We start from the raw sequence: 22,213 nt of genomic DNA on the forward strand, positions 1-22,213 counted from the left end.
TGCAGCAGTCGAGACCCGTCTAGGATGGACATTACAAGGCCCCCTCGCTAAATCTCTCAACCGAACAGCAGCCACTAGCTGCTTCCACTCCAGAGCGACAGAAGAAGACACCGGCCTCTCCCCCATACAGCAGAGGCTATTGACATTAAGCGAGAGGCCCGTGAGAGAACCGTGGGTACCAGAGGGAGTTCGGAACTCCACCCCCCTCAGCTGCGCTTCAGACGTAGCTGACCTCGAACCCAGCACCCCAAGCGACTCCTTGACGGGGCGGCCGGGACCGGCCCCTCCTCACACGGGGTACAGAGCGAACAAGAGAAACAGACGGAGGAGGAGAAAGCACAGCCAAGCCCAGATTAAAGCAGTCTCAGGCCCGCTTCCTCCTAAGCCCCCCTCCATCCCGTCCAGTCGTCATGACCACAGACCAGTCACCACCCCGAGCTGCGTGGCCGGCCGGCCGCGTAAGCAAAGTGACCACTGGTGCCGACGGAAAGGTCAGAGTGGCAGAAGTGCTCGGCCAAGGGCGGATCTACAACCGACCCGTGGCGAGGCTGATAGAGTCGCCAAGGCTCCCCGACTTGCCTGATGACGACCACGACCCCTGACTTTGTGAACTGCCCGACCCCTCACAACGGACATTGAGTAGTGGACAGTGCGGTTAATCTGTCCCTGCTTAGCTAATTAGGTGGGACTAATTAGGGGGCGGCTGTTACAAAGGGTCAGATTAAACCGAATATATATATTTATTGCCTGAGATCCCATGTATAATATCTGCATATCGTTTGATATCCCCTGTATATTCCTTGTACAATATGCACGGAATATCCCTTTACCTGGTAGCAGGACAGACCATAATATTCGTTCCCCTATTGGAAGCGATCCCCTGGCGCCAGGTACCGAGTAAAGCCTTACCCCCTCGAGCTGACTTGAAAGCTACCGCCAGGACTTGCCCAAACATGCCCGCTTTCGCCCAAGGCTACGAGACAGTGAGCAGGCTGGCACCATCGTTTACCCCCCGCACATATAAATACGGCGCGGCAAATACAGAACCCCCCTTGCAGTTCCTTTTCAGTTCGCCTTCAGTTCAGTCTGGTTCAGTTATCCAAGTAACGTCTCACCCATTACGCAACGTGGGCAGAGCAGGGCTCGCATGGCCCCAATATAGTCTCGTGTTATCCTAAATACGTCTGTTTGTCGTATCGTTCTATATTTATTAGTAAACCTTCATTACGAGTCAAAGACCACGTGGAGTGAGTAATTGTGCGTCGACATAGAGCACTTATTGCCCGTGCTAATAGTATAGTAACGTCAAGTTTAACCGTGCATTACCGCACCGGAGGATTTACACCGGAGCAGCAGCACCACGGGGATTTACACCCCGCCCGCAGTGTCACTTCTCCGGCAAGGATTATTATTCTTCATTCTTCACCACGCTGCTAGAAGCAGAGAACCGACTACACCCACTGCTGTGGGATCCACGTGCCCGTGGGGACAACACTCAAGCCAGTCTCTGTCGAACCAGAGGCTCCACGGCTTCTACCTTCACCTGCAAGGCGCGCACCCTGGGATCAGGCTGCCTCTCCCCGCTGACCACACAGGGGTGACATCACCTCCTTGAACCCTGGACTTGCATAGAGCTTTGGCTCCCTCTGCTGGCTTACAACCGGTAGTACACCCTTTCCCAGAGAACCAGATCTAATTCTTAATATTTACTATTGACTCGCCTATGCACATTCTATTTGCCTTATAAGCGCAACTAAGTCATGTAATATAATCCTTTATGTAATAAATATTGTAAACGAGTATTTTGTGTGGAAAACCGTGTTATTGTGGGAGTGTTCCAATCTAATAATACTTATGTACAGTATTGGCCAGGAGTACATAGACGGTAGTGATTCAATGATATCAGTACTTGATTAATACAGTCAGGGAATTGTACCCCTCAGTTACAGTCGCCTTGTATCTTTTTCTTCAACCAAACACACAAAAAATAATATATGAAAAAAAAGAAGTACTGTATAATTAATTATTATTATTATTATTTTTTTTTATCATTCCATTTGGGCTGTGGGGGTGCTTAATGTCTGAAGGAGTCGACGGAAGGCTTCTTGTTCTCTGCGAAAGCATGCAATTGGTCCACTGGATACATCTTGATATTTGCCTAGTCTAGTGTGTTCATTAGATGGGTGAAATCCTCTTTCAGTGCATCTGTGCCTGTTTTCTTAGGCAGTTAACCTCTGGTATGCGTGCCATTAGTGTTAGCCACGCTTCTAGGCTTCTTTTGTTTTGGAAAGAATGATACGGCTCCTTTCGATCGATTAGTCGACTATTCGACTATTCGGGGTCAGCCCTACACACAACACTTAAAGAAACAGGCCAACATTTTGGGAAATAGCTTACCGTGTTCTCCAGAGAGAGACAAGAAGATAGATACCAGTTACCTCTCTGTGCGTTCAGTAGAAAGCTATCTGGCTGCATGTTAGCCTAGCTTAGCACAATGAATGGAAGTGGACATGTACGGATAGCCTACGCATTGTCCAATAACACCTCTCCCGAAGGCTACCCGTACATGTCCACTTCCATTCATTGTGCTAAGCTAGGCTAACATGCAGCCACATAACTTTCTACTCAACGCACATAGAGGAAACTGGTATCTATCTTCTTGTCTCTCTCTGGAGAAGACAATAAACTAATTTCCCAAAATGTTGGCGTGTTCTTTTAAGCACGGCTTAATAGAATAGAAGCACAGCTCAGTGTTGCATCTCACCAGACCATTTGAGACTAGAGCAGCGAAGGTGAGTGTCGCATTGAAGCGCCGGTCGTCTCAATTTGCTCTGTACACTCTCCAGAATTTGATGAATTGCTTTTTGTTGCTTTAAATAAAGAGGTTTTGTGAGACAGTAGCTACCTGATCTAAGTGTGTCCACCTTCCATCCATTGTCCCTTCCTCTCTTGACCTGCCATCAGGTACAACGAAGAACTCTGCTGCTGTGGGTAAACCTGGAAGCACTGAGACCACAAGTTGATCCTCACTGATCCCTGTAACCTTTTACCAAACAAAACACAGTTGAAAGGAAAAAAAGCACATGAACTTTTACTATTTTCATATTTTCAACAGTGTGGTGTGATACAGCCCCTACAGTGGGCTTCCATTGGAGCTTGATAGAAAAGGCTAAATAGGGTTGGTTTTCTACTTGAGATGACATTTGCCTAAGTACCAGTCACTGTCAGGATATAATGCACAAATCAACGAAACATCCAGATTCGATTTGACAGTCTTTGGTAAAAGGCAGGGCTTTTAAGTGCATCTGCACTGTAACCAGAGGACTCCTGTCAGACCTCCAGTGTAAACCATGGTAAATTATGTGACAAGACAGAAGGTCAAAGTGAATATTTCATATGGACAGCCACTGTGGGATGTGTCTATATATATATTGTGTGCTATTTACTGACTTTTAGTGTTTGTCAAAAGTTTCAGCTTTGAGACATCACCACTAATGATCATTTGTTATGCAGTGGTTTTCTACGTCACAATAATTTAGCTAAAAGTCGCTAAATGTCGAGTAGCACAGCCCGCAGGGTGCCTTATAAAGATAACACCATGACATATTAGTGACATTAATGAACTGACCTGGACCATGGCAGTCTTGACCGCTCTGCTGACATCCTGTCTCCATTCAGCCACGCCAGGGTTCAGCTCATCCAAGTTAGAGGAGAAGGCTAAAACGTGTGACCGGAAATTTTCTGCAGGGGAACACAGACAGAGAATGTACCATACTTCAGATTCAGTTATTTTTGGGGGAATACTAGATTTTTGGACTTTCCACATCAAGCTCTGATATAATGAAGGTGAACTATATCTGCTTTGTTCCAAACGGACTACCACTCCACCGTGTTAGACTGAAAGTATAGTAATGTATTGGAGTAATGGATTGCATGTAATGTAACTGCACTACAGTAATCTGCATTGTACACAATGATGGGTTGTCTCAACACTGAGAAAATGTGAAATATGTACTTAGTGCAGTCTCTGTAGTTCTGCTGTGACACTCCCAGCATTTCCCCAAGGGGATCAATAAAGGAATATCTTATCCTAACAAGCCATTCAGAATTGCAGCCATAAAATTAATGTAGAAAATAATGACTCACCAATCACAATATGCTCATTGCTTATGGGTGGTCCTAGCGCTCTCCTAGACTTGTATGTGTGTGTGAAAAACGTGCATGTAGAAAATGGTGGCTTGCTCGTAAATGTTCTCTTTTCTACCTAAATGGTTACTGAAATAGGTAATTTTAGGTGAGAAATAAGACATATTTGGATCTTCAATTTATATTTGATCTGCAATACCTAGTTTGACAGCTTGATCTGAATTTTGTGAGCCATGTGTGCCGCAGTTCTGGGGTGCGGGAGCGTGGGGAGCTGCAGCTAATTTGCATTTAAAGCTACAGACACAGAAACAGCCCCCAAAACAGGACTGAAACAGAGGTTGCTAGAATGCATAATCTGAATGGTATTCTCAGCAAAAGAACATCAAATACAGACCTATATTAACTTTTTGAAAAGGAGTAAAGTATGGGACCTTTACAGTTACAGGAATGCACTTTAAATCAAGTCATAATATACAGATGTAAATAGTAATATATTTTTATTTATTTAAGTTTAGCTGCAATTTGTACAACTATTCCAGTGACACGTTTGATCCACGGCAGGGTTTCACGAAGATCCTTGCTGTTCACGTCTCCTCCAGCCTGAGAGGCTGAATGGCGGAGGCTACTATTACACCAGAGTGCAAACTGGTCTACAGTACACAACTGTTGGTCAAGTTTAAGTGTTTAATCATTTGCATCTGTTCACAGGCCTTTGTTGGAGACCTGGATGGAATTTTTATTTTATTTGAAAGCAATCAAAGGTACTACAGCAAACTCAATAACCAATGATTTTGAGGGCCGGACACATAATAATAATACCTAGAAAAAAGGTGCATTTTCCTGAGGTCACTGGCTTAATTAATCATTTTGTTTATCTACTCAATTTTGTGCATATACCAGCTGAATATGTTGTTGTAAATTATGCACTTCTGTTCATTTGGATGTGTGATTATTGTATTGTGAATGAGAGCTATTTTATTGTTGTATCAAACAGGGAAGAAAGACTGGTTTTAAACTGTGTGGGTCATAAAAGTACAGAGCACCACACATTTTGTAAATGTTGTGCAAACTCGAATTTGAGATTTGTGTATAATACCCTGCATACAAAAGACAACACAGTTGTATAGTTGTAATGTTGGCAAATAAACATTCACAATATCAGCGTCCGGGACCCTGTTCAGGATTTTAATCAAGAATTGAAACCTGGATTTATACTGACAAGTATATTTTAAAGTTATAGTCTGTTGATAATGACACAAGTGCGGCACAAAATATTGTGGATGACTGTAAACCAGGATTAACAATATACAAGAAATACAAAAAAAGGGTAATATACAATGCAACTAAATTAATGACAGGATAATCAATACAAATTACTTTATTACTTGCATTGCTTTAACCCTTTTTCTCTGCATTGCTTTTATTATTATTATGTCTATGTTACTGCTGTGAAGGACTTTGGGCTGCATTTCTTGTGTGAAAGGTGGTATACAAATACAGTTTATTATTATAATTATTATAATTATAATAATTAATATTATTATTAACTCAATCTGCGCCATTCACGTATATATACGTGTTTGCTCGCCAACCGTACTTGACTCAGTCGCAGGTTTTTCAGTAAGTTGCCGTGCAAAGGAAATTCACTGAGAGCTTCTTTGAAAAGGGAGAAACGATGAGACACCAGAAGGGTCACAGAGTGCCAGAAAAAAGAAATCTGAGAAAATAGCAAGAGTCCTACTTAAACTACGGGTTCATCGCAACAGGTGATTCACATGCTCCACACCCGTTCTGCATAATGTGCGGTGACCGGCTAGCTGATGAAGCCATTAAACCCTCAAACTACTTCACCACATAGAAACCAAGCACCCTGCATTAAAATCTTTTGAAAGAAAAATGAACATGAAGGACAGAAGCAATTATTGAGGGCCACAACTTCAACAAAATAATGTGTCTGCGCTGAAAGCATCATTCTTAGTGGCACTTCGAGTGTCACTGTCTACCATCACCGCCAGATGGGACCGTCTAGTTGCAGGGAAACAAGCTCAGGGCTCCCACTGATTCTGCATTATGGTGAGTAGATATTGGTGTAATAATCATTTAATCGTTATTTAAATTGCATAATATAAGGTATATTTGATTAATTTACATTTCTTTAAAAAAAAAATTACATCCCCCGGGTCGCCTATAGCTTATTCCCAGCGGAAGAGTGCTGCCGAGTGCTTCTGCGTTTTCCCTGATTGGCTGCGACACGCCCCGCGGCAGCGCGGCAGCCGCAGAGCGGAGCAGCAGAGCTTGCGGCATTATGTAGCCGTAATCCCAGATGTTTTTCATTTGACGCTTAGCTCAACTGGCAGCGCTGCGGTCCGTTGGTGACAAGTTCGAATCCCTTCATTTTTTTTTTTTTTTCTTTTTTTTTTTACTTGCATTCTTTCGCCGGTTAAGTTTAGGCATGTTAACTTAAGGTTAAGGTTAGGCATTGTTTCGGAGTTGGTTAAGGTTAGAAGGGTTAAGTTTAGGCGCTGTTAAGGAGCTGGTTAAGGTTAGAGTTTGTCTTAGAGAATGGCAATATTCTTTCGGAGTTGGTTATGGTTAAGGTTAGGCATGGTTAAGGTTAAGGTTAAGGTTAGGCATTGTTTCGGAGTTGGTTAAGGTTAGAAGGGCTAAGTTTAGGCGCTATTAAGGAGCTGGTTAAGGTTAGAGTTTGTCTTAGAGAATGGCAATAGACAGCCTATTTCCGCGCTGCAGCGCGAGGCAATAGACAGCCTATTTCCGCGCTGCAGCTCTCTCGCGCTGCCGTGGTCATATGGGCGTCATGGCCAATCAGAGAAAACACGGAAGCACGCGACGCACTCTTCCGCTGGGAATAAGCTACACGCCCCCGGGTCATGGAAAAATTGTCCGGCATGAAAATGGTCCATGACATAAAACACTTTGGGGACTGCTGCTTTAGGGCATAGCCAAGAAGAGGAAAGGCAAAACATATTCAGGAAACATAGCGAAAACGTGCCATGAAATCGGGTTCATCAAAAAAGTAACCTTTAAATTTGAAATAAAGTTAATTGTAGTTATTTGTTCTTGATCAAAACAACCCAACTGCAGTTTGATTGATATTACCTGGAATGCACAATAAAAATAACATCAATGTCTGAGCTGTTTGCCATAAAGGCCTTTACTATGTCGTAAGGCTCCTACCATAAAGGCCTTTACTATGTCGCAAGGCTCCTACCATAAAGGCCTTTACTATGTCGTAAGGCTCTTGCCATAAAGGCCTTTACTATGTCGTAAGGCTCTTGCCATAAAGGCCTTTACTATGTCGTAAAGGTCTTGCCATAAAGGCCTTTACTATGTCGTAAGGCTCTTGCCATAAAGGCCTTTACTATGTCGTAAAGGTCTTGCCATAAAGGCCTTCACTATGTCGTAAGGCTCTTGCCATAAAGGCCTTTACTTTGTCGTAAGGCTCCTACCATAAAGGCCTTTACTATGTTGTAAGGCTCTTGCCATAAAGACCTTTACTATGCCATAAGGCTCTTGCCATAAAGGCCTTTACTATGTCATAATGCTGCTACCATAAAGGCCTTTACTATGTCATAAGGCTCTTGCCATAAAGGCCTTTACTATGTCGTAAGGCTCTTGCCATAAAGGCCTTTACTATGTCATAAGGCTCTTGCCATAAATGCCTTTACTATGTTGTAAGGCTCTTGCCATAAATGCCTTTACTATGTTGTAAGGCTCTTGCCATAAAGGCCTTTACTATGTTGTAAGGCTCCTACCATAAATACCTTTACTATGTCATAAGGCTCCTACCATAAAGGCCTTTACTATGTCATAAGGCTCTTGCCATAAAGCCCTTTACTATGTCATAAGGCTCTTGCCATAAAGGCCTTTACTATGTCATAAGGCACTTGCCATAAAGGCCTTTACTATGTTGTAAGGCTCTTGCCATAAAGGCCTTTACTATGTCATAAGGCTCTTGTCATAAAGGCCTTTACTATGTCATAAGGCTCTTACCATAAAGTCCTTTATTATGTCGTAACATATGTCATAACCCCATGTTTAATGTTGGGGTCAGACTTTCCAACTTCATTGTGGGATTACCTTTGTAAAACACGGACTGGGAACCCTGGCCGTAGCACCTTTCAGTAAAGTTGACTTGGTCAAAGTATTTGATCAAGAGTTCAAGCACACACATAATCAGTCATCTGTAAACTGATTCAATTATGAGCCTTCCTCCAGCCCTGCTCACCGTACACTGCAACAGTCCGCTTGTCCTGGAGGACAGCACCGCCGACGGAAGCCTGGACAGTGACGCTGTGAAGACCCTCCTTGGAGAACATGACGGACATCCCTCCTTCCAAAGTCACCAAAGGCTAGGAAAAGTAGAGGGAGGGCAAGAGTTAGAGAAGAGGAGAGATAGAGAGAACAAGAAGAAAGAGAGAAAGAAAGGCGTGTACCACATCATTACATGAGCAGCAATAGCCAGGGAAAGCAGTCTGACCTCGGTTTTGTTTTGAAACCACCAGTAGTAAGTGACTGTTCCTGCGTTGCTGGGCCACAGCACCGTTGTGAGGTTAACTGCTTTGTTCTTCACTACCACGGAGGGAGCTAAGAGCTGGACCTGTTCGAGCCGACCTTCAGAAACAAAACACAAGCAGCGCAAAATCACCTCTGAACTTAACTCTGAATGCAGAAAAATAGAAAGCAGATTCACATAGTGTGAAGCACTCTATTCTAAGAACTCTTTCAATGTTCAACAACAAGAAGAATGCTCACAGTAGAGTGCACACTTCCGCCCAGGCTTAATAATCCCCACTTTGCTGTTACTTTCACACTCAATATTTTACAAGGTAGATGACAAAAACAAGAGTTGACAATATCGCCAGTCTCAATGGACCATGCTGTGAATTCATGTTTTATGTATCAACAACGGTGATACTACAGTACCTCACAGCACACGTATGAAAAACATTATTTTTTACTTAGGTTACAGACCACACCTCTACCACACCCACCTATGATTAAATAATCAACCCTCCCCCCTTCATATATTTGACAGGATTCCACACGCTTACCATTGCTGCCTGAGAAAGAGTTGTTACTCAAAATATACTTGAAGGCATTAAGGAATTGTTTTTTGCATTATACAGTAGCTTCCACCTTAATTTGTTATATTAAGGCTTAATAATAACTTTGCGGTTACTTTCACACTCAATATTTTACAGGGTAGATGACTGATTGATTGATTGATTGAAAACTGTATTAACAGATTGCAGAATGGGTACAGTACAGTACAGCTCAATACATACAATTGTTAAGGGGATGCAGACCAGAGAAAGACTTTTGTCTTGTTTACATCAGGGTCCCCCATTTTCAATTCATCGTAACATATATGACATACATGACATACAGATAGACAGTACTGCTACATCTATACATTTATGACATACCAGATTTGCAAATACAGTATTGTTTGTGATACGAAAAGAGTCCAGAAAAAAGAGTATATACATTTGACGTAGAAACTGTACATTGGAGGAGGTTGGGTAAGTGGGGGGGGGGGGGGGACTGTACATTGGAGGTGGTTGGGTGGGTGGGTGTTGGTAGGAGTGGGGGGGGGGGGGGGGGGCACTGTACAACTGTACAAGCAAAACTGTACATTGGAATATTGACAAGACCATACATGGTAATTTACTGTACATTGGAGGGGGTTGTGTTAGGACATTTACAGGGGCCAGTTTCGAATTGCAGTCTCCCGTAGGTGTTTTTTGAGAGTGTTTTTGAAAGTGGGTAGTGATTCACATTCCTTTACAGCTTTGGGTAGGGCGTTCCACATTGATGTGGCATAATTGCGAAACGTGTTTAGTCCCTTGTTTGAGCCGAATCTGGGTTTAACATGATTTGTGGAGCTTCCTCTGGTGTTGTGGTCGTGGTATTCACTGACCTTTGGGAAGTATTTCGACATGTACATGGGTACCTTGGTCGTGTAGTGTATCTTGTAGACCAGGCCCATTGCAAGTTGCTGTACTCTGTCGTCTACTCTAAGCCATCCTAGGTTGTCAAAGTGGGCAGGGGTGAGGTGGGTTCTAGGAGTAAGGTCAAGCAGTAGTCTGACCAGTTTGTTTTGAGATGTTTGTAATTTTGTTTTTAGCGCCTTTGAGGTGCTTTGGTACCATGAGGTGCAAGCATAGTCGTAGTACCCTTGAATGAGTGCTCCTGCCAGAGTCTTCAGGGTATTCTTGTTTACCAGTGAGGAGATCCGGTACAAGAATCGAGTTCGTTGGTTGACTTTTTTTATTACATTGGATGCCATTTTGTCACAGGAAAGATTTGCCTCTAGGATGGAACCCAGGTGGGTAATATCTTCTTTCCTTGTGACAATATTGTCACCCACTGTAACTGAGAAGCCGTCGGTCTTGCTGAGTTTGTTATTTGAACCGAAGACACCAGAGTTGCCAATATCGCCAGTCTCAATGGACCAGGCTGTACTGTAAATTCATGTTTTATGTATCAACAATGGTGATACTACCTCACAGCACACCGTCGTATATGAAAAACATATTTGTCATATATGGTGCAAATCACATTACTCCCTGTTGACCATGCATTTTTCCAAAATTCAATTGGAGTTGAGGGTCATACAGTTTTGGCTTATCAACTATCTAAATAATAGATATTGATACCATCAGTAGGATATCACAACGGGACAACACATTTCAAATGTCATCATGATCAGACTAGCTGCTGAGTTCATGTTTTTAGTTTTGTGAGAACAGCACCACCATGAGGCCAAATGACTCAAAACATCACAGGCCTCCTTGCTACAACATAATATTCGTCATGTTTACCATGCACTCACTCATCGGAAATTTGATTAGATCTGGCAGTCATGCTTGGCCTATCAATTATCTAAAGATCTTGGTCCCTAGATGCCAAAAGCAGGTTCCATGAGAATCAGGTGACCAGTCTAGGAGGAGCAGGGAATAGTTTGTGACTGTATGACTGGATCAGGAGATACACTCATTTGAAAATGTAACGTTTGGCCTGCTGGTGGCGATAGACAAAAGGTTGCAGGGTCACCAAAATAAATCGGCTTCTTCTTCTCACGAACATGAATGTGCATGGCACCTTTTAAGGCAAGCTGGCTGCTACTTTTCAAGATATCATGTTCACAGACAAACAAACAGGCAAAGCAAACAAGCATAGAAATGGGGGTGAAAACATAATCTCCTTGGCGGAGGTAACAACTGTTCAGTGATGCCACAGATTACTTGTAAAAGTAATCCGATTACTGATTATTGATTACTCCTTTAAAAAGTAATCCAAGTTACTTTACTGATTACTTGATTATCAGAGTAACTTAGTTACTTTGAAAGTAACTAGGTTACGAAGTCGTCGTCGTTCCCCCAACCGTTTTTTTAAACGCTTTATTGAAAGTGCATAAATTGTTTTTAACTTGTTTCTCTGCACATAACGTAAATTGTTAAACTAGTGCTTCAGCTTCTGTACCATCAAGTATGGTAAAGCAACAGTCTATGATGCTCACAGCATTAGAGCAGCCAGCCAGTGGTTTTACAAAACCAGTGTATATCCATTCACATCTAACAAATGCAGGCTGAACTATTCAATTATATCAACTGTAACTATTAAATTGTTTTTATAAATGTCTCTCTATAAACATACAATCAGTCTCTCTTTAACATGTAAATTAACTGTAAATCTGGCAAATAAGAGCTTTTGCTCTGCCACCATCAAATATACATTAATCAAAAGGGAAAGATTGCAGAATGGGTACAGTACAGTACAGCTCAATACATACAATTGTTAAGGGGATGCAGACCAGAGAAAGACTTTTGTCTTGTTTACATCAGGGTCCCCCAGTGTTGTGATTCCAGATGCTTTCAATGCAATTGGATGTGCTGTTTTTAGCGGTAGACAGTATTTTGTTTCCTCCGCATATGAACGTGAAGTAGTGACTGAGGCTATACGAGCGTTTTGGGATGGAAGTCTGAACAGAAACTCACTTTTAATTTTGCCAAGCGTTTTGGGGTGGAATTCTCCGACGACGGAGCCCTGCTGTCACACGATTGGCGCATATGTCACATGACGTGCTGTGAAGACCCGCCCTACTCTGCCTCTGATTCGCAGACTGTGGATGGGGAATGTGATTGGGCCAAAGCAGAGTCACTCACAGACAGAGTGTCCAGTCACGCCGCGGGGACACATTCTTGTGTAACCCTTTCACTGCCACACTACGTCACTCCCAAAAGAAAAACAGCTCAAAATGTATTTTTGACTGTCGAAAACTAAATAAAATACTGCATTCCGCCTGCATTATGAATTTATGATGAGATAGTAACGAAATAGTAATGCACAGCCACTTGGACAAGTAACTGCAATCAGATTACTGGCTTTTAAAGATTAACGCGTTAGATTACTATTTTCGGGGGAAAGTAATCAGATTACAATAACGCGTTACTTAGTAACGCGTTACCGGCATCACTGCAACTGTTGTATACGGTTCATCAGTGACTGATCAATAGCTTCAGTTAATTTGTTTGAGGGAAGCAACAGTTGTGATTGGTAGGATCAAGAAAAGAGGGAGGAGCCTGAGATAGGTAGATAGCCAATGGTTCTCATGACTCACAGGTGACATGGAGAAAGAGGATCACACAGTCGGAGCCCAGGCTGTTGCGTGCCGTGGCAGACACCTGGTAGATCCCCACTTTGTTGTAGATATGTTTGACCCCGTCCTCGATGGAACTTATGTTAGCGTAGGATATAGCCGTCCCGTCACCAAAGTCCACTGTTATACTCGTTGTGGAGCCAACACCCTACAGTCAGGAAACAGATAAAACAACACATGCTGTAGCCGTGGACATCCATGGACATTACGATGCAGTTCCATTCCTCTGTTTCCACTACCGTGATTAAAGAGTCTCCTGCAGACACCCTGAGAGTGTACCTTTATCTTAATGTGACTAAGAGTGACGTGGAGAGAAAAATGATACTGTAGGTCAACGCGGATACGCCATCGCATATTAACCGAATATGCTAATGCTTAAGAGTTAATGCTACATTTCTGACAGAATGGTGACACGCGGATGGCACACTAAACACAAATCACACGGAGGAAAGATTACACGGGTGACAGTACCATCAACATAAAACACACACAACTGCTTTGATGTAAAGGCCTGCACCTCCTCTAGGAAGACGAGGAAGGTGACGTTGGTTCCCAGCGTGGACACCAGTGTTCCCTCACTGGTGAGCAGCCGGAGGCCCCTGGGGGCCCTGCTGGGACACCTCTCTTGTCTGGGGCTGAACCTCCACAGTGTCCCCGCCGTGCAGTTATTGGACAGGGCCCTCCGGTATCTGTGACATCACAGAAAGAAGAACAGACTTCAGAGACACGGAAGCACCACACAGACCTGCAGAGATAAATACACAGACTCACTTTCATTCGACGTGAAGATCATTATACCTGCCAACATTAGACTGTGGGGGGGAAAAGGGAGATTTTCTGGGGCTTCGATACAGTACAAAAAGAATACTTTTCATTTCAGTTCATAGCTCACAATGAACTTCATGAAGAATTAATGTGCGATAATAAAACATTTACCACGACTTGTGGCAAATAGTCGTACTTAATGTTGACGGTCTCTCAATCTAATCTGGCGACACAAATGCGGTTTAATTTGTGCGTCTGTAAAAAAGAATTCGGGGGGAAAAACAGGAGATTAAGGGGATAATTTAAGGGGAGCACAGCGAGAGAAAGGGTTAAATAAAACGTGGGAACCCCGGCAAAAAATTGACTGTTGGTGGGTATAGAAGATACACGCCTCCCGCACATGTACAGTATGCACACATTCACATATGCTGTATCCACAGTCAGTATTTAATAATACATTTCCCTGCACGTCTTCCCTCTCCGACTCTTCATCCCTTTTTGAAGGGTATAAATCTTTCATATTACATCTTTCTAACCATTCCTTTTCAGAATGACGGAATCAAAATGGGGAATTTCAGGCCCGGGTTGGGATTTACTGAGAGCACCACAGAAGCAGCAGCAGCAGCACCATACCCCACATCTCCCTTGTCAATACAGACAGACTTGGCGTACATACCCAGTGGTATTGAGGAAACTGTCCCCAGTCATGCAGTCCCTGGAAGCTGTCGATGGAACGAACCAGAATGCAGGGCCACAGCTCCCGTCGCTCTGCCGCTCAAAGCCATAGTCACTGTTTGGATTTGACGTAAGAGAGAAGACACACTTGGGTTTTCATGAAGGTTAGGTTTCATAAAAAAAAAAAAAATTAATATCAAATATCAACATAACGCTGAAAAATAAATGTAGGCTACATGTCCTGTGGCTAGAGCTATTCCTACATAATGCAACATCTCAAGATGTTAACTGCAGTACGGCAGTCTTTTGAGTGATGTATCAGGATTCCACTCTAGCTAACTAGGGACTGTCGTACTGTACACATCAAACTCTGCTGAGGCAGGAGAAGCATTGTACTTGTTTATGTAAGCCATTTCTGCACCTCAAAAAGACTGCCTCCCCGTCTCCGATCGCGGGAGAGACGACATGCGTCTTTCTTCGTAGTCCCTCTAATCATAGAGTGACTCAGACGAGGGAGCCAAGAGTTGGCATTTATCGAGATTCTCTGAGAAAAAGCGCAGAGTTGTCTAAGAAATAGGGGTGCGTGAAGGTCAGCCGTTCGTGCCGTACACAAGCTATTAGCGAGGTCGTAAAGATTAGAAGACAACGAGGTACAACGGTCCATCGAGGACTGAATTGCTCTATTCCTGATGCACCGTAATTGCTACCTAACATACAAGAAGTATCATCTAATGAAGGTTTCTCTGTTCCATTACTGACAAAGAGATGGGGGTGAGTATAGAAATGCACAGTACATTCCGTTATGTTCTCATGTCTGACGGGAGATCCCGCATGTCTTCTATATACCGTGGATGATGAATGTGAATTGCATTCTAGCCGTAGCCCAATTTGACTTGGATTACTTATGGATTGCCGCCTATACAGATCAATAAAGCGCTCTGCATCGGCTCTAATGAAGAGAATATACAGTAGTCGCTGCAGAGTGGTGCACGCTCACCACTCAAAGTCTGCCTCTGTGCAAAGGCACGGATCTGACATCTGGGAGATGTGCTGCTCTCTGGTTTTGACACATCTGGCATTGGCTTTCAGATTCTGGAAGATTCTCTTCACCCCCATGATGCACACTTCACCCTGTGATAAATAAGGCATCGGTACGATAAGAAACGTTTCAGAATGACGGGCTTGACTTATGACAGAATGACTTATATTTAAGCTCAGAAAACTCTATTCTCATGTACTGTTCTTACTTCATTGTGTAACTGCCACGTCTGATAATCTTCAGAGCTACACCTTTGACTGAAGATGGAGCTGAAGTCGATCTTGACAAGCTGCCACTCAGAACGATGACTGAAATGTCCAAATATTCTGGAGAAAAGTTAGAAAAACAGATAAGTGGAAGCAACTAAATACATTACTTTCCATAAAAGTGGCAACAATAAAAAGTACAATTCGACAAAGGTCACACTTCATTGATGTCAATTACTGTACTGTATTTCATATTATGTATTATTGCAATTAGGTTTTTTGCTTTATTGTTTTCACAATTTAGCTTTTGGTTCTCAGAAGACACAACTTTAATGAAGATGATCTTCCTCAGGGCTGAAGGGGGCATCACACCTGCCTCGTCCCCAGTCACATGGAACGCTTGCATTTATTTCCTGGTTGACTTAATTTGAGGAGGTGAGCACACCCAATCAAACTTGGATCCGCACCAAACACCCACCCTGGTCCACCTGTACGTCTGTCCCCTTCCGAAGGGAAGTAAGAACGCAATAGCCCAAACAAATTGTGCATTCAATGAAGCTGATTGGCGATTTTCCATATTTCTCCAAGTGTGTTCTTTTTCTTCCTTACAAGGTTATTATTTCTGCTTTTAAAAAAGGTCTAAGTAGCCAAATAATGGCATCATACCAAACAAATAATTGTATGCATATTAAAGGTGGCAGTAGACCGTAGGGGTGTGCAGAGACACCATTATCTGTATATGTATCTGTATAACCATACAGATGATCTGCATCTGTATTCGGATAGAAAACCGGAAGTTTGTGTGTTGTTGTTTTTTGCAACAATTATTGTACAATACAAGATGGGAACTGACGTAATCAAATTAACAAATTAATCAGAAGTATTGGAGTGGAAGGGGGGTGTCTTCTTACTTAAATTTGCTCTGCTTCTCATTTTCTGTTGAGTTGTCATTAGATTTAGGTAAAGTAAAGACCTAATTAATTTGAAGTAGCAGTAATATTGAAGTAGCTTTATTCAACCAACAGCCTTTTTAAAGGCTTTCAAATATTACATTACAGTACAGTAATTTATCACACTTTTACCCAAAGTGACTTCCAATAGTTTTATTTAATTTTATTGATCAGTGTTAAGGTTAAGATAAGGAAACGTGGACTGGAGTGTGTGTGTGACTCAGAGGGAGGAGGGGATATGAGGTGTCCAGCATATTCTCTGCAAAGAAAAGGTGCACTTTACCGAGCTAGCATTTGATCTGAAGTCTGAAAGCTATCCAGTCTGTACCTTCTCCTGAAGAAAATGGATGGAGCAAAGTAGTTGCCTGGACACTCTTGCCCAAGGCTGCCAAAGTTGGTAGAACTATGAGAAGTGAAGTGTGGCTGCAAAGCTGAGCCCCTGTTCTCGAAGGTGTCTATGCTGAGATGCTGGGTTACATGGGAGTCAATACTACACAGTAATAAGTAACGAACACAAAGATGTAGAGTGCAAATGTAAACAAGAATTCACAAAGGGATTGCACAGCTTTTTCTGATGCTATGCCGGCGCAAATAGTTCTGAAACACAGTTTGCTATTCACAAAGGAAGCACAACGAGTGAAATGAGGTGGTAACTGCGTTCCGTCACGGTGCGTCTGTGGTATTTGCGGGGATTTAAATGAGGTAATAAATTATGGGTGGAACATGTGCCCCTTTCTATGCAAATGAGCCTCATCCAAAAACACTCCCAATTCACAAAGGTCGGCGCTAATTGCACTGCACAGACTCTTCCACCCGTGCTGTCCATCGGCGGACTGCAAATGACATCACGTCATAAATCAATCTCTCCAGACTGTTTGACAAAAGTATTGTTTTATTTTTCAAACGTATTCAAGTATAAACATCATAACCATGTCACAACAGCAGTTATAATGTATATTATCATCAATACATTAGTTTACCAATAGGTTAAAGTGTTATTAGATAGATTTTCGTTTTCATTTTGGTGTAGTTTAGTTCACGAAAGTCGACCATTTTGGAAAATTATAACGTCAGGAATTGTAGTTTTTTTGCTGCCATTTTGAAGAGGACACAGACAGTTTTCGATTAGCGTTTTTTTCCGAACGACACTTCCCAAAGGCCTCTATGGGGTTTCAATCAAATTACAAAAACAATTTATATCTCTTATTACTCGGGATAATAAACCACAAAACATAACATTATTGGAATATATTGAAGCACAGTCAGTTTCTCTTCACTATTTTTAGCATGTAGCAACATTTATATTTGAAATTAGTTTCAAAATGGTGCCACCCTGGCAAAAATAAAAAAGCTACTGTACATACAGTAGATTTCATTATCTGTTCTTATGCACGCCTGGTGATACTAAATCCAAATTGAACTCTGGCATTTGAAATATAAGATTTGGCACAATCCATAAATGTGCGAATTGGCTATAATAAGGTCATTTATAAGCCTGCTATTCTATATTCTATAATAATATTTCAAATTGCATTGGTTTGGATGGGAGAATTCAGTACTGTATCTACAAAACCTTCTGTTTAATCATCTTCCCTTTATTCATTTCCTTAGATTGTTTGTACACATGATCTCAAGAAGGTACTGAACGAGATCAGTGGCAGTTTTTCATGGCTGGTCATTTTTAGCATGGTGTTATTCACTGTCAAAGATGCAAAGAAAAATCATAATTCATATTCTCCTTTGTTTCATCACAATTTAAGCAAGCCTAGTAATAGACACAATATTTCTGACACTGGGAATACATTCACTGAGGTCCATAGATGTCCCTAGATACAAAGAATATGCAAATTTACCTTTTAGAAGTGGAGCAATATTCCATTTACTTAGGTATGTATTTTAGGCAGATTTTCAGAAAATAGGGCTTACTTACCATATGTAAGGGTTCGTGCACAAAGGGGATTGTCGGGAAAGAGATGGCTGTTTGAGGAAGCTCCCATTTATTAACATTTTTGTTTAAACAGGAACGATAGCCAGTTAGCAGCGCCGGGTACAGTAGGTAGCAACGTTAGCTCTCATAACGTTAGCCAGTTAGCAGCTCTGGGTACAGTAGGTACCAACGTTAGCTCTCATAACGTTAGCCAGTTAGCAGCTCCCAGTTAGCAGCTCCGGGTACAGTAGGTAGCAACGTTAGCCAGTTAGCAGCTCCGGGTACAGTAGGTAGCAACGTTAGCTCTCATAACGTTAGCCAGTTAGCAGCGCCGGGTACAGTAGGTAGCAACGTTAGCTCTCATAACATTAGCCAGTTAGCAGCGCCGGGTACAGTAGGTAGCAACGTTAGCTTTCATAACGTTAGCCAGTTAGCAGCTCCCAGTTAGCAGCGCCGGGTACAGTAGGTAGCAACGTTAGCTCTCATAACGTTAGCCAGTTAGCAGCGCTGGGTACAGTAGGTAGCAACGTTAGCTCTCATAACGTTAGCCAGTTAGCAGCGCCGGGTACAGTAGGTAGCAACGTTAGCTCTCATAACGTTAGCCAGTTAGCAGCTCCCAGTTAGCAGCGCCGGGTACAGTAGGTAGCAACGTTAGCTCTCATAACGTTAGCCAGTTAGCAGCGCTGGGTACAGTAGGTAGCAACGTTTGCTCTCATAACGTTAGCCAGTTAGCAGCGCCGGGTACAGTAGGTAGGCAGCATGTTGAAAGAGGAGCCCTGAGCTGCTCATACACTAGACTCTTGCCGTAATGGTTTGTTGACGTGGTTGACGTCGTGCACTGCTGCAGCAGATTTAGGAGTCTGATCTGACGGTCACAGAGCTGAGGGAGCACGCCCAGTTAGCTGTAAAAATCCATAGATTAGCCGCACCGTTATATAAGCCGCAGGGTCGAAAAATGGGGGGGAAAGCCGCGGCTTATAGTCCGAAAAGTACGGTACTAACGACAAAGAAGAAGAAAGCAGCAGCGAGCACTCTTGAACCGTGATGACAGCTACTCGGATCATGGGTAAGTTTTAGCTTACATGTTGGAAAACAGAATGTCTCATGGATAATGCTTGCTAAGCGAACGCTATTTCAGTTAATATGTTGAGGCTGCGTGTCCACCAACTATACTGTGTATATCCTCACGTTCCCTCCGCTCCGGCACAGCCTACCTCCTCAAAGCCCCCAGGACTAAGCTGCACACCATGGGCGATCGCGCCTTCTGTTCTGCCGCACCCAGACTTTGGAATGCTCTCCCCATCCACCGGAGAGCACCACAATCCGTCGAGGCTTTTAAAAGGGGCCTAAAAACATTTCTTTTTAACAAGGCTTTTGCCTGAATTTTTCTTTTACTTTTATTTTTACTTCTATTAATTTTATTATTATTATTTTTTTTATTTTACTCTTATGTTCTTCCATCTCACTGGTTGTTAGTCTTTTTAATAGTTTTTATTCATTTTAATTGTTTTATTCATTTAACTTTTTGTCTATATCTCCTGTAGCACTCTGAGATTCTCGCGAATATAAAGTGCGGTACAAATCGAATCTATTATTATTATTATTATTATTATTATTATTATTATTATTATTATTATTATTATTATTATTATTATTATTATTATTATTATTATTATTATGTAACGTTAGCTAACGTTAAACAGCGCCAAGCTTACAGGCTACTAGAGCTTGGCTAGGCTACCGGTGTTTACACCTCCATGAATTAGCACCAAGTGTCGTATTTTTGCAGACTGGAGTATTAATTAGGTAAGTTAAGATAGCTAGTGCTAACGTCCACTGTCTATATAGCGCCATGGGGAGCATGTCTATGTTCCCCGGGTCCTATGTTCCCTGGGTCCTATGTTCCCCGGTAACGATAGATAGTCAGACCACCAGCCCTGATTCCAAACTCTAACCTTAACCAACTTCGAAAGAGGGCCTAAGCTTAACCAGTTCGAAACAAGGCGGACAAATCCCAATCAACAGTGTTGAAATGGCAATAAAGTTTCTATCATCTATCATTAATAATTAATAAAATAATAAAAATTTATAAAATTTTCAATCAATCAATCAATCAATCAATCGGGGAACATAGGACCCGGCGAACATAGAACCCGGGGAACATAGGGATGACCCCGTGCCATGGTCTAGACTAGGCTGCTTTTTTTTCTCGGTTGAAAAAAGTTTAACTTTTTGGGCTAAGACTGCAGAGACAGGGAACGTTAGTGCTAGTTATCTTATATCTGATGATTTATAAGTTTGCTATAGCAATGCAATCACAGGTTCTTTTATGGATGCTGTCATTTGTAAATGGTGTGTTCCTCTGCAGGAGATCAGAGTAAGACACACACACTCCCTCAAACTGAACAGTGACATCTCCTTAGCAAATGACCTCAATACCTTCTATGCGAGGTTTGATGCTGGTAATAACAACACCAGCTCACAAGCCACGGCAATGGGGGGGGGGGGGGGTCGGCTGCTGATGGAGGCGCAGTGTTCAGGGTAACAGAGCATGAGGTGAGGCGGACCTTTAAAAAAGTGAATATCAGAAAGGCAGCAGGTCCGGACGGCATCCCCGGCCGCGTCCTAAAAGTCTGTGCCGACCAACTGGGCCCAGTATTCACTGACATATTTAACCTGTCCTTAGAACAGGCTGTCATCCCCACCTGCCTGAAGAAGTCCACTATTATCCCTGTACCCAAAAAATCCAAGCCTGCTTGCCTCAACGACTACCGCCCTGTAGCTCTCACCTCCATAGCCATGAAGTGCTTTGAGAAGCTAGTAAAGGGCTACATCTGCTCCTCCCTCCCCATCAACATGGACCCCCTGCAATTTGCATACCGCCCCAACAGGTCCACGGAGGACGCCATAGCCCATGTGCTGCACACAGCAGCATCACACCTGGACAAGAGGCAGGGGAACTATGTGAGAATGCTATTCATCGACTACAGCTCGGCATTCAATACCATAGTCCCCTCCATACTCATAGCCAAGCTCAGGGACCTGGGCTTGGGCTATGACCTCTGCCAGTGGGTCTTGGACTTCCTGACTGGCAGACCCCAGGTGGTGAGAGCAGGCAACTGCACCTCCTCATCCATCACCCTCAACATAGGGGCCCCCCAGGGCTGTGTTCTGAGTCCCCTCCTCTACTCCCTGTACACACACGACTGTGTGGCTCAGCGGAGTAGCAATGCAATCATCAAATTTGCTGACGACACAGTGGTGGTGGGCCTGATCTCTGCCAACGACGAGAGGGCCTACCTGGAAGAGGTCAAGGTCCTGGCGGGATGGTGCCAGGAAAACAGCCTCTCCCTGAACGTCAGCAAAACAAAGGAGATGATTGTGGACTTCAGGAGGTCGGGGGTCAAGGACTACAGCCCCCTCAGCATCGACGGGGCACCGGTTGAGAGAGTCAACAGCTTTAAGTACCTCGGAGCCTACATATCCGAGGACTTGACATGGACCACACACATTGACAGTGTTGTGAAGAAGGCACGACAACGCCTCTACTTCCTCAGGCGCCTAAGGAAGTTCCAAGTCAGCCAGAAGATCCTTAAGAACTTCTACTCATGTACAATAGAGAGCATCTTGACTGGCAACATCACCTCCTGGTTTGGGAATAGCACTGCACAAGACCGAAGCAGACTACAAAGAGTGACACGTTCAGCCGAACGCACAATTGGAGGGGGGCTCCCCACCCTCCAGAACATTTACAACAAGCGTTGCAAGGGCAAGGCTAAGAGAATCATTAAAGACTCCAGTCACCCGAACAACTGCCTCTTT

At 43.1% G+C, this 22,213-nt stretch overlaps 1 protein-coding gene across 1 annotated transcript in view; it reads right to left on the reverse strand.

The window, feature by feature from the left end:
* LOC311234740 (VPS10 domain-containing receptor SorCS1-like) overlaps positions 1–22,213 on the reverse strand; it is a gene marked incomplete at both ends in the record, with an annotated part of 304,411 nt that overhangs the window by 49,103 nt on the left and 233,095 nt on the right. The window contains 9 exons of the mRNA XM_084321983.1: positions 2,906–3,043; positions 3,629–3,741; positions 8,393–8,516; positions 8,645–8,778; positions 12,791–12,977; positions 13,347–13,518; positions 14,271–14,384; positions 15,267–15,400; positions 15,517–15,634. Coding sequence (XP_084178109.1) covers positions 2,906–3,043; positions 3,629–3,741; positions 8,393–8,516; positions 8,645–8,778; positions 12,791–12,977; positions 13,347–13,518; positions 14,271–14,384; positions 15,267–15,400; positions 15,517–15,634 — 1,234 coding nt within the window. The remainder of the gene's footprint in view (positions 1–2,905; positions 3,044–3,628; positions 3,742–8,392; positions 8,517–8,644; positions 8,779–12,790; positions 12,978–13,346; positions 13,519–14,270; positions 14,385–15,266; positions 15,401–15,516; positions 15,635–22,213) is intronic.

This window comes from Notolepis coatsorum (assembly GCF_963971535.1).
Source record: "Notolepis coatsorum genome assembly, chromosome: 9".
In the NCBI taxonomy this organism is placed as follows: Eukaryota; Metazoa; Chordata; class Actinopteri; order Aulopiformes; family Paralepididae; genus Notolepis; species Notolepis coatsorum.